This window comes from Cyphomyrmex costatus, unplaced genomic scaffold (assembly GCF_001594065.2).
Source record: "Cyphomyrmex costatus isolate MS0001 unplaced genomic scaffold, Ccosl1.0 scaffold135, whole genome shotgun sequence".
NCBI lineage: Eukaryota > Metazoa > Arthropoda > Insecta > Hymenoptera > Formicidae > Cyphomyrmex > Cyphomyrmex costatus.
In genome coordinates, this window is record NW_017275337.1 from 250115 (window position 1) to 262890 (window position 12776).

The 12776-nt window shown below is 42.2% G+C and overlaps 1 protein-coding gene across 1 annotated transcript in view; it reads right to left on the reverse strand.

Annotated features, from left to right (window-relative positions):
* kis (chromodomain helicase DNA binding protein kismet) overlaps positions 1-12449 on the reverse strand; it is an 18361-nt gene extending 5912 nt beyond the window's left edge. The window contains exons 1-14 of the mRNA XM_018551238.1: positions 9381-12449; positions 8882-9211; positions 8156-8556; positions 7720-8073; positions 7339-7633; positions 6756-7250; positions 6409-6633; positions 5980-6296; positions 3748-5904; positions 3369-3458; positions 2472-2669; positions 1358-1787; positions 985-1270; positions 1-826 (exon numbers count right to left, since the gene is read on the reverse strand). The exon at positions 1-826 is cut by the window's left edge and continues 430 nt beyond it. Coding sequence (XP_018406740.1) covers positions 1-826; positions 985-1270; positions 1358-1787; positions 2472-2669; positions 3369-3458; positions 3748-5904; positions 5980-6296; positions 6409-6633; positions 6756-7250; positions 7339-7633; positions 7720-8073; positions 8156-8556; positions 8882-9211; positions 9381-12449 — 9473 coding nt within the window. The remainder of the gene's footprint in view (positions 827-984; positions 1271-1357; positions 1788-2471; positions 2670-3368; positions 3459-3747; positions 5905-5979; positions 6297-6408; positions 6634-6755; positions 7251-7338; positions 7634-7719; positions 8074-8155; positions 8557-8881; positions 9212-9380) is intronic.
* Between the last annotated feature and the right edge of the window lie 327 nt (positions 12450-12776).

Here is a 12776-nt window from a genome sequence, read left to right on the forward strand (position 1 = left end):
TCAATGGATTCAGCTTCATGTTTAACATCTTTTTCCTGTATATTATCCTCTTTTTCAAGTTCTACAACAGCAGGACTCTCCGTACTATCTAAACTAGCTTCTTTTGTAGTCTTTTCATCGGTCAACTTGGCAGTGCCTGTCTGATTAGCTTTGGTGCTGTCGCATTTAACTGATTCTATCGCTAGCTCGTTCTTTTCCTCATTCTTTACAGCGACGTTTTCGACGTCTGATGTTCTTGCGACGGTGGTAATCGTCAACGAACCGATAGATTTTTCTTCGGGTTTATTAGCTTCCGCTTTGACAATAGTCAATTCCACTTGGCTTTTCTCAGAATCCACGTTCTCAGATTTCTTATCGGAAGTACTTTGGTCTTTGTCCTTTTTCGCCCCAACTTTTTCAATCTTCAAAGTTCCCTCGCCTTTCTCCAATTTCACGAGTATCTCGTCCTTGTCAAACTTCAAAATATCTTCTCTACTCTCGATCTTTATCGCTTTCTCAGACTTGTCTATTACTTTAGGAGTCTGTGTGCTTGCATACATTCCTCTCGTAGCAAGAAGCTTGTGAAACGAAAAGTCCGGATCATTTAGTATAGTTATATCGGTGCGTCCAAGACCATGTTTTGCCGCGCCAAGTAACAATTCCTTGTCATGTTTCCCTGGCAGCCACCACTCCGGCGTGTCTCCCGACGGTTGGCACAACGAGAGTCGTTCTTCGAGATGCGGATGCGACAGAATTTCCTCGCGGATTTTGCTCAGAAGATCGACGCGATCGAGTATTTGTCTCGCTTTAGCAGGACTCAGATGATCCACTGGAACATCTGTAAAATCTGCAACGTCAACTAAGTAAAATACTTCACGTAGAACAAAAAAAATATATTCAGTTATATAAATATCAATTATATAATTAGTGTTGTCTAAATAAAAGTTCTATAATAAAATTGAATATATTAACTCTCTCTCTTCAAAAATATTAGAAAGGACGCACCTTCTTCTTCATTCAATTTTGCGTTGCAAACTTTCTTGCACATTGCTCTAAACGACATATAGTAGTCTGTGAGATCGTTGTCCGTTTTCTTATCGAATCGAGCGATACTTTTAAATTTGGTCCAGTCGTACTGGGCCTTTTTCCTGTCATAATTAACGCCATAAGTAGACACCACCCGTAGAAACTCGCTTTCTTCGCGACGGGTCCACTTCGCCTTTTGCTCCTCGATACGAGTACGTTCTCGTTCTTTCACTATGGCCTCCATTTTTTCTCTTTTCTCCATTTTCTATAAATGCGACGTCAGGTTCAAATAATGTGATGGATTTTTTAAAATGTATAATAAAGTAATAATAATGTTATAATATATACTAACCAAAAGATACATTGCTAATTGCTGCAAATCCCATCCTTGCATATTCAAAGGTGGTTCATGCATCATACCGGTATGATTTATAGGAGTGGTCTCACTATCCATTCCCATCTTTCCAGGTTTCGGAATAACTTTAACATCCTCTTTCTTACTAACGCTTCGCTGATAGGAAGATATCACACGACGCAGTCGTGTATTAAGATCTACCATAGACGGCCAAGATGGCTTTTCGTCATCTGTGATAAGACCGTCGTTTCCATCGTGGCTGCCGCTAGCCTCCGGTATTGGCGTGTCCGCCTTACTCGAGATGGCAGGGGAATCCGCTGGTGTTTCTCGACTAAACTTGTCAGAGTCTTTCGAATCTTTTGTCATTCCAGGAGATTCACCATCCTCCATATCGTTCTCCAGACTGTTATCGTCTCTACTGCTACTGCTGAAATTTTGGAAAGTAACAGAATGAAGATAATATCAACAAACGTTTTTTTCTTTCAATAAAACAAACAAGATACTCGTTCGTCGCGCATATATGTGTGTAATAAACTTTGAAATTATTTTATTCACGCTATTCCTGTCCAAGTTTTATTCCGTAGAATGAAGAGAACTAGAAAAAAAGAGAATGGTATCTATTGATTTAATTTATCGTTTCCTCTCTTGATGTTTCGTAACGTCAACTATAAATAGAAAGACAGCGAAGTTAGATGATCTATTTTAATGCGCGCAGCTTTGTCATATGTGTGATAAAATATCTTTGACAGAGAAGAGTCTAAAAGCAATGAACGACGCCATATTCTCAAAATATAGATACAAACAAATTCTGTTTCTTCCGAATTTTTGCTGTTTGTGTACAGTAGTTACTGATTGATAATATTTCGCGAATAAGATTCAAAAGTCGTTAGAGAGCGAGGCTAAAGTGAACATTATATACGCCATTCTATTGCTGAAAATAAAAGCTATGACCGTACAAGCGTATATATATATATATGTATATGTATATATATATAGAAAGCGGTGCAAGCGGCATAAGTGTTAGGACAGTTAGGCAGGGCATAAAGAAGATAAAAGAAAGAGAGAGATGAACAAATAACGAATAAAGAAAAAAAATGACTAAGGTACTCACTCGGTGGTACTCTTGTTCTGAGAGTTCTGGAAAGGGGGAGGACAGCTTGTAATGAAAGAAAGCGCGGGGTCAGTCCTCATCTGGTCGTAATTCTCATAGCCGTGTTTGTAGCAGCCGACTATTAAGGATTTATCTGCTGTCGAGTCCCACCATTTCGCCGGTCGGTCCGTCAACTGTGGAAGGTCTAGCGGCAACGCACTGCAGGGCGGTTTCGTTTTACAAAGTTTGCCAATTTGCTTACGTGCCGATACCAGCGTATTCATTATTAATTTATAAAGGGAAATTTTAATTAACAAATTTACAAAGGGGGATTTCACAAGGGAGATTTCCCCTCGCAATGACACGGGCTTTTTTTCTGTACAAAATTTCAGAAATATAATACGACACATAAATATCCGGACGACCCCCCCCCCAGTCCCTCTTAAAGATTTTAAAATCACACGTTTCCGATTATCTCCCTTCGATTACAGTGCACTGCTTAGCAACAAATCTTATGGCTTACCACTCTGTTGCGGAAATTCGATCATCCTCGCGACAGTTTTACCAAGTGTGCAAGAGCGTCTCTCTCTCTCGTAGCGATTCGCGAGCGCACGTGTATAATTATGTTAACGTATTGATACGTGCATACAGGATGGGGAAATAAAAACGTCTTCATATTAGTAGCGTAGGGTAAAAAACGAATTGGTAGTCGTTCTGCAGAGCTACATGGACCAACGTGATCCGGGCTCTATGAGCATTCCTCATACAGGTATAGCTCCCAGGATATCAACAAATACATCGCACATGCAACTATGCTAAGCTCCGTGGTAAGCACATATGTGAGTATACACGAATCTGTGATAGATGGTAGTCTATGGTACGAAAAAGCGTAAGAGGAGAAGAATGATGTGAACTCACCTGACATGAACACCGTCATTAATATGTTGAACTAAGTCGCCAATAATCTCGTGTTTGATATAATACAGCATTCGTACGCGCAACAATACCCTGTAAGATAAAGGACAATAAATCAAAATTTTCGAATAATATAAGAATATATATATATATAAGAAATTAAATATTTAGATAAGTGTTACTGCATCCAATAACTTTAATTTAAAATACGATAAACGTTTGAGATTTAAAATAATCAATTAAAATAAAAGTGCAAAAGAAAAACAAATATTATAATATTTGTAAACATTCATAATATTGTAATTTAGAAGAAAATTTTAAGACGCTTTAAGCTTCCTACATTCAAACTCCTCACAATTGAATTAATTTTAGGCATATTTACTTATTAGCATGTCGACTGAGATGCTTTCTGTAGTTGCTCTCGAGAAAGATGTCTCCATCGAATTTTTCCGCGTTACTCCAATGATTGGGATCACTCGGTCCGCCATTGATGACCGATCCTCGGGTCTCTCTGCCCTCCCGGACACGGCTCTTCTTCTTCTGCCGACTGTTCCTGCTACTAGTGTTCATCGGTATATTCTTCATCTTCTCACCATTCTCAATGGGCGTGATAAGATCCCAGATAAAGCTCCGGATCTTTTCGTCACCGCGATAATAACGCAGGCAGTAGAGCAGAATGACGCGAGCGCAATCCTCAACGTCGACCTCGCGCCAACCGCGACGGAACTGGCTATGCTGTAGAATTTCTTCCCAGCGGCCCCAGCCAAACGTCAGCAGTCCACGCTCGACCTTGAAACATTCGCTCCGCGCCCAACTGCCATATACTACCTCGCCTTCGCGCGGCACGTACTCGTCGTAGAACTTCCGCGTCTTTTTGCCAAACTTGTCGCGCCGTTTCTTGCTTCTACCAGACAGGCCGATACTCGTATCGTCATCGCTGTTCTCGTCCGAGCTGTCCAGTTCGGACATGTCAACCACAGACTCGTCATGACCATAACGTTTAATTTGCGTCCTTCGCCGAGGCTCGGATATCACCAGCTCATCCTCCTCCTTCTTCTCTGTGGTATCAATCTCCGCTTTCTTCGCCCATTTCTTCCAAAAGTCAGGATCATCTATATTAATGTCTGACCGGTTTGACGAACATGCGAAACTCGCTTTCGAGAACGTCGAGCCTTTTTCTGCTTCTATAGTAATAATCTGAGTTCTTCGCTCAAGAATCTGCTCAATATCTTCCTCGCAGAACTTGTCGCCAGCATTATCATCATCCATAATAGCACCGTAAGCGCCTTTTTTCAACAGATCTTCAATTTCCTTCTTTGTCAATTGTTTATTGCTGGGGTCTTTGCCACCTTGGCTAGTATTCATGGATTGTAAGATCGCTTTATCAAGTCCCAATTTTAGAGATGCTTTGTCAAACATTTCACGCTCATATGTGTTGCGGCAGAGTAAACGATACACCTTGACCATTTTTTGCTGCCCAATTCGATGACACCGAGCTTGCGCCTGCAAATCATTTTGTGGATTCCAGTCGCTATCATAGATAATGACAGTGTCAGCCGCGGTTAGATTAATGCCGAGCCCACCTGCTTTCGTACAGAGCAAGAAGACGAATCGATCCGAGTCTGGTTTGCTGTAACGATCAATGGCAGCTTGTCGCAGATTTCCACGAATTCTACCGTCGATTCTTTCGTACGGATATTTTTTATATAGCAAATAGTCTTCGAGCAGATCCAGACACTTCACCATTTGACTAAATACCAAAACTCGATGACCACTGGCTTTCAGTTTCGGCAGTAGCTTATCGATCAGGACCATCTTTCCGGAGCTGTTCACTAGAGCGTGATAATATGCCTCGGAATCTTCTTTCTCGCCGGTCTTGTAATCTAGTTGTATCTGATCTTCGGCACCATTCAGCAGGAATGGATGGATACAACATTTCCTCAATTCCATCATTGTATTCATAAGATTCGGAATATTGGCCGAAGTGGTGCCCTTAGCGAGAAACGAGAAATTTCTTTCAAGAATTCCGCGGTAATACTTCTTTTGTATATTAGTCAATTCCACCTCAACGACAGTTTCCTCCTTCGGTGCTAATGATTTCTCAACGTCTTCCTTTAGGCGACGTAACATCATCGGTTTTAAGAGAAGTTGCAACTTCTGCACTTCACCTTCGCTACTTAAATTACCAAATTCCTTTAGGAATGCTTCGTTACTTGCAAACTGTTGCGGTTCAAGGAAATTTAACAAGGAAAACAGTTCATTAACGTTATTTTGCAACGGTGTTCCTGACAAGAGTACCCTGTGCTCCAAATTCAATTGTCTGAGGCCTTCAAGCAGCTTACAATTTCGGTTCTTTAATCGGTGAGCTTCGTCTATAACGCAAAGTCTCCAATTGTATCCACGTAGTTCATTAAAGTCCGTTATAATGATTTCAAACGTTGTTATCAACACGTTGAATTTTACTAAATCTTTGATTTGCTGTCCCTTCTCATTCTTGTAATAAACTTCATATTCTTGTAGCATAGTACGACTCGCCGCACTGTAATTTAAATTTACAGTGACAATTCAGTTTGTTTTTGTATGTAGATAAAATTGCGCGTGTTAATATACTTACGATCCATGGTATACCACGACGTTCATATCGGTCCAGCTTTCAAATTCTCGCTGCCAATTTGGGATGGTCGACAACGGAGCTATAATCAAGAATGGTCCGCGAATTCCGTACTTGTAGACCGCGTCCACGAATGTCAGAGACTGAATCGTCTTTCCCAAGCCCATCTCATCAGCGAGAATGCAATTGTGTCCATTGTACCATGAAAATAGCAGCCAATTCAACCCTTCCAATTGATATGGTCTTAAAATGTTATTGCTCTTATAAACTGGCGATTCTTCCAGTTTCACCCAAGCTGTAGCATTGGGCTTTTTCTTCGGCTGGAATAACAAGATTTTATAAATGAATGTACATAATAGATAAGTAATAAATTTGCATATTTAATCTTAAATTTTGTAAAATATATATATATATTTTTTTAAATATATTTACCTTCCATTGCTCCTTTGGTGGCACTTTATTGAATTTCACAAACTGGGCTATTTTTTCAGGATCAACATCTTCTTCTAATTCCCAGGTAGAGTCTTCATACTGCAAAGATCGCCATTTAACTAAGAAATGTCGGACTGTTTCTCCAGTAGTTGGATCTGTGTGAGTTGCTTCATCTAAAACTCGATCAACTTCGACAAAATCTGGATTAAAGGGATCATCTTCGGTCTAAAGAAAACAAAAAAAAGATTTTTATAAAATGGACTTTAAATAATTTTTTATGTTAATTTTTAATATGTAATCATTATCAATACATTATATTCAGAAGTTAAATAATAAACGTTAAATACATTTTCAAAAATGTTGGTGTTTTGTTGTTGCTTCTGCTTGAATCTTTTCAATTTAGCTTGGATACGCTTATCGCCTTTGTACATTTCCTCTTCCGTTCTCCATTCGCAATGCAAATACGAAAAATTCCGATATTTAACGAAATATTCTTCTACTTCGACGAACTGTGGCTTCGTCTCGACAACAGCGGTAGTATCAACTGTTTTCGAATCCGCGGAAGGTTCTTCCAATTTCTTTGCATCTTCCTTTTTTGCACTATCGGTTTCACTTTTTTCCTCGTCTTTGGCCTCGGTCTTCGCTTCTTTCTCGGTATTTTCCGTATCTTCTTTTTTCACAGAATCATCAGATGCGTCTTTGTTGTCAGATTCTTCTTTATCAGCGTTTTCATTCTTTTCTTGAGGCGGTTCTACTTTGGGTACTACGGGCTTAACTTCTCTCTTTCCCATTCGAGAGCATAAAATATGTTGCACAACCATAGAGTCTTCATCTGTAGTGTTCTATAAAACAGAGCAATTCAATTAAAATTACGGAGATTGTTATAACAATTTTAAAAGAAGCAATTAACATATTTCAAAAGATACGTACAATGTATACAAAGTTGGGCTTATTAGGTCCGACTTCACCACCCTCGCCACCCTCCTTTTTGGTGGCAGCAGGCTTTGAAGTACTTGCACCTTCCACTTTTTTCGACGTTTGAGCTTCTTGCATAGGAACATCATCGTCAGAGAATCGCAACATTACATCATCTACATACTTCTTGCGATGAGTGTTTCTCGCGGATCGCCGCTTATTCATATCATCGCCAGCTTCCGGTGATGGCGGAGGCGTTGCCGCTAGTTCCTCGCCATCAGAATCAGGGGCAATGCGACTCTTGCGTTTTCTTTGAAAAATAACAATAAAATTTTATGGTCATGTATGCTATTTATTATCAGAATTATTGATCAATAAAATAATGTTATTACTTACTTAGAACTTCTAGAACTTTTCCCCCCAGACGACTTGCCAGTATTAGATCGTTTCCTAGCTGCAGATTTCTTTTTACCAGTCGTATTTTCAGCAGTCGCAGTAGTCGCTTCCGAGTTTTCCTCTTTTTTATCCTCTTCTGTAGCATCTTCTGTCCCAGTTTTCTCTTTACCTTCTTCCTTTACTTCAGATAACATAGGTTCATTGGTGGAAGAATCCACTTGCTCCTGATCACCTTGTATAGACGATTCACAGACTTTTGTCTCGGCGTCCTTAACAGCACTAGAATCCGAAACGGTAGTTTCTTCGTTTTCGCGTACAACTTCATCATCAGCAGACTCCGATTGATTAGTTTTTCTATAAGAGTATTAGTAAATATAACGCTAGTTTTTAGTTGATACACGATTGATATATGTCCTTTTCTAGATATCATACTTACTTCCTATTACGTTTTGTGGAATCTTTGTCTTTATCCTTATTTCTTTTCCTCGCCACTTTCGGTGATTTTGGTTCCTTGGGTGGTTTTGGTTCCTTTTTAGGTTTCGGCTCTTTGGGCTCTTTAGGTTCCTTCGGCTTGCGTGGTTTTCGAGGCGATCGGGACTTTCTGCCTTTATTCCATTCCTCCTCCATATCCCCAGAAGACGGCTTAATGTCTTCCGAATCCGCGGCACTGTCTACTACATTGCTGCTATCACCTGGAGTGACCTTATTGTCCGACAAAGGTTGTTCGGGTTGTTGAGTGGCAGTGGTAGGTGCAGATGCCTCTTTATCGGCTTTTTTACGACTTTTCTTTGCTCGTGGCGTACCTTTGCTACGACCACGTCCAGTAGTACTGGAAACCTATTTCCAGTAATATTTAATAGTTAAATAATTTGTATTCAAATATAAGATACAACAATATATTATAAATACAAGTATAAAAATTACAAAGAATAAAAATAACATTTAAATCTCCGTTTGTCTTTAATTCTCCTATGTAACCTCTCAAATATTAATTATCTACAAGTATTCTTTATGTAATTGAATTAGTTTGACACAGTGATATTGACTTTTCAATTGACATTAGAAAAATTATTGTTAATAATCTCAGATATTCTTAAATAAAATATTTTCTTTAAATATAAATTATATTCATATTTTATGACAAAAAAAGAAATTATACTACCTGTGGACTATCAACTACAGCAGCTGTAAACATTGGCGTTTGTAATATACATTGCGGACCACCATTACATTGATCATTCGTTTCGTGCTGCTGTAACGCCTGCAATTTCTCCTGCAAGGCAACAATTTTTTCCTGATTTTCCGGAGCTGGCGGCATGCAGTACAATTCCTGTAACTGCTGTTGCAACGCTGCTCGTTCTTGATGATGGGTTAGCGGCGCACAAGACGTGCCAAAACCGGTAGTTGCGACTGGGGTTTGTGTAGGATTGGGCGGTATACTATACATGTTTGGCATTGTGTTGCCGGTGACCATGTCGCTTCCAGGATGATACTATTATTTAAACAACAAATGATATCAGTGATGAATATAATTCTCATCACAATTGATTTATGTAAAACATATTTCACAAAATATTTCACAGATGAATATTTTATTATTATAGAATGTCACAAAAAATGTTCTAAATAAAATTATTATTCTTTAGTAATATTGATAATACCTGATGTGGTGTTTGGGAATTTGGCACAGGAACCGCAGCTTGATGCGACGGCAATACCATACCGGCGGTCTGACTGACAGCAGGTATTTGTTGTGCGTTTAAATGTCCAGGCGGTACCTGAGCGTTCTGGTTCTGCATCTGAGATGTCGGATTCTGTATCGGCTGCGTTTGCATCTGCGGCGGCATCTGAGATGGTATCAGCGCGGTGCCCTGTGGCATTATGCCAACCTGCTGAGGTTGCATATGGGGTGGTTGAGTTTGTGGCGGTGTCGCTGTTGTCGATTGAGCCTGTTGTGTAACGCAAGTCGGGCTCTGCTGAGCCACCGGCGCTAACTGGGCTTGCGATTGTCCCAGTTGAGGCTGTGGTTGTCCCAATTGAGGTTGTGCTTGTCCCAACTGTGGCTGTGGTTGTCCCAATTGTGACTGAGGCGCTGGAGGAATTTGTTGAGGCTGTACCGGCTGTGTTTGACTCAATATGGGTTGTTGGGGCTGAGGAATTTGTGATTGTTGAGTGGATGCAATTTGCTGCAATTGCTGCTGCTGCTGTTGTTGTGATGGTGGTTGCGGTTGAGGTATTTGCTGCTGTGATTGCAATTGCTGGTTTATTTGAACAGGCTGCGATTGATTCATTTGAGATTGTTGTGGCGATTGTAACTGCGGTTGAGGAGGCGGTATCGTTGCCTGAGACTGTACTACCTGTGGCTGAGCCATATGAAGCTGTTGCACTGGTTGCTGCACCGATTGCTGTACTGGCTGTTGCATCGGCTGCTGTGGAGGGCAATTGATAGGCTGAGTATGTTGCGGTTGCTGCTGTCCCATAACTTGTTGCGTTGTACTGCTCAATGGCGGCTGATGAACTTCTATATTTTGTTCTGGTGGTTTTGTTTCACACACACTCGGATTCTCGATACTAGAAACGGGATTTTGAATCGGTGTAATAACCGGCTGCTGTTGCTGTTGTTGCAATGACGTAGTCACATTTGTGCACTCCATATTGCCACTTGTGCTGGACGCAGGAAGAGACTGCACCGTTTCAATCGGAGATATACTCGCCGGTGTAGGTATATTTCCTACCGTAGATGTATGATCTAAAGATAAATTATTTTGCGAATTATTTTGTGCCGATGTGTCCACTTGCGGTGGGCCGAGTTGCGCGGTTGCATCCGGTTGCTGATTCTGCTGAGCGCTCTGATGCAAAGAAGGCTCGGGTTCTGGTGGTTTCGGGGTTTCAATCGGGTTCTGCACGACGTTCTCCGTCGACGTCGTCGGTTCTCTCGTTGTCGTTGTGCTCGTCGTTGTCGCCGTTTCCACAACGTTATGAACAGTAGTCTCCGGTCCAGCGACGGGGAACATCGGAGTACTCTGTTCGGCTACTATTGGCGCTTGCTGAGGCTGCTCTACTATGCCACCTCTTTCCTCGTTAACGCCGAGATTTGGCCTAATTTGCGATTGTTGCGGCTGTTGTTGTGGATGTGATTGCCATTGAGCAGGCATTGGCATTCTGGGCCCCGTAACTTGGCCTGGCATCGGACTCTGTGCCGTCGGCTGCTGCGGCAGAACAACATTTGGTGTCTGCGACATTGGCGGACGTGTTTGGAACTGATTATACTGATCCGGAGTAGGAACGCTGGAATTCGACACAGCGACTCCCGGCATCACCATCTGTTCGAGAGCCTGCAGAGTCGTCTGCTGTTGCTGCGACGATGGATTCATTTGCATAGATGTGGGCGGACACGAAGGTGACACTGACATTGCGTTAGCCTGATTGCCCTGTTGATGAGGAAGTTGAACGTGAGGATGCGGCGAAAGAGTGGTAGGCTTGGCAGGCGACATGATAGGTCGGGGAGACATTTGTTGCTGCACCGCCGGTGGACGCGGAGACATCTGTGGCCGTGGCGACATTTGTGGTGATAACTGTGGGAACGCGGCGCGATACTGTGGGCTCGTCGAATGCTTAGTCGGTGCTGTACCAAACTGTTGCTGTGGCGGCGGCGGCGCTGAATGTTGGGGTTGATTAAACATCGATGTGGCATGATGGGGATACTGAGGATCCATCGTCGGTTGTTGTTGCGCGTTCGGATGTTGAGGGGTGTGCTGAGGGTATTGTTGAGGATGAGACGGATGTGGTTGATGCGTCGGATGCGTCGGGTGATGATGCGGCATTCGCGCCTGGGGCGGTTGTTGAGCTTGCTGTTGCTGATGAATCGCTGAAGCAAAACCAGGATAACCGGGAGACGTTTGATACATCGCCGCTACCGAATTACCTTGCTGGTAATGTTGCTGCTGCCCAACCATATGCTGATAGACACCGCCGGTCGCGCCAGGTTGCATCGATTGATGCAAAACCCCCATGTTGCCTATCATCCCCTGTTGACTAAAGTGTTGTTGTTGCTGCTGCTGCTGCTGCTGTTGCTGCTGCTGTTGCTGCTGCATCTTTTGATTAATAACGCCAGCTTGATCTTGTTGATGAGAATACTGTGGTGGCATGTGTTGCCTGTACGTGGCAGGCTGTGGAGCCATCTGATTGTAATGCCTCTGCATCTGTGGATAACCACTTCCGTTACCCGGCCAACCTTGTTGGCTAGGGTCCATACTCATGTTGGCTCTAGCCATAGAGTGTTGCTGCTCCATAGAGTACATATTGTCATTGTAACTAGGATACTGACCACCGCTACCCGGATGAGGCCCCCTGTGCTGTTGCGGTGCAATGTTACGAGTCTGATTTTGAAATGCGCCCGGCACCATAGCACGCTGAGGTGTGGCGCTATTATCGAACGTACCGAGATTTTGGTTAAACATGCTGCGCTGCGACGGATTTTGCAATTGATTCGAGCCACCAAATTCAGATCCGCCGAATGAGGTTAATTTTTGTATTGGAGATTCTTGAGAAATGTTATAAGATTGGCTAATGTAACTCCCTCCTCCATTAGGGCCAGAATTCAGACCGTCTCTGGACACCGCTACGGAATTATTCGCAGGCGCAGGATCGAAGTGATCGTTCCCTCCGAGATCAGGAAGAGCCTCGAGCATCGAGCCACTGACATCTTCACCAAACAGATCGTAGTCCATGTCTACGCTGAAGGACTCCTCGTCCCCATTTCAGGCTTAGGAGAATATTGTACGATCTCTTTTATAGCCAGTAACGTGCCCATGGTAAACCCAAGCTCTTGCTGTCTGAAACAATCGAAACAAATTTTACATCATACTCTCGATAATCTTGCAGGTTTCCAAGTTGTTTTTTTTTTTTTATATACGTAATATACACGGTATAAGAATTCTATCGATTCTCTCTCTGCGTTGGAGCGACATACGCCAAAGGGGAAAAGCTATACGCTTATGGTTCAATTCCTCATAATCGCCATAACTTTTCCCCCTCGGAATATATCCCAGCTTGTA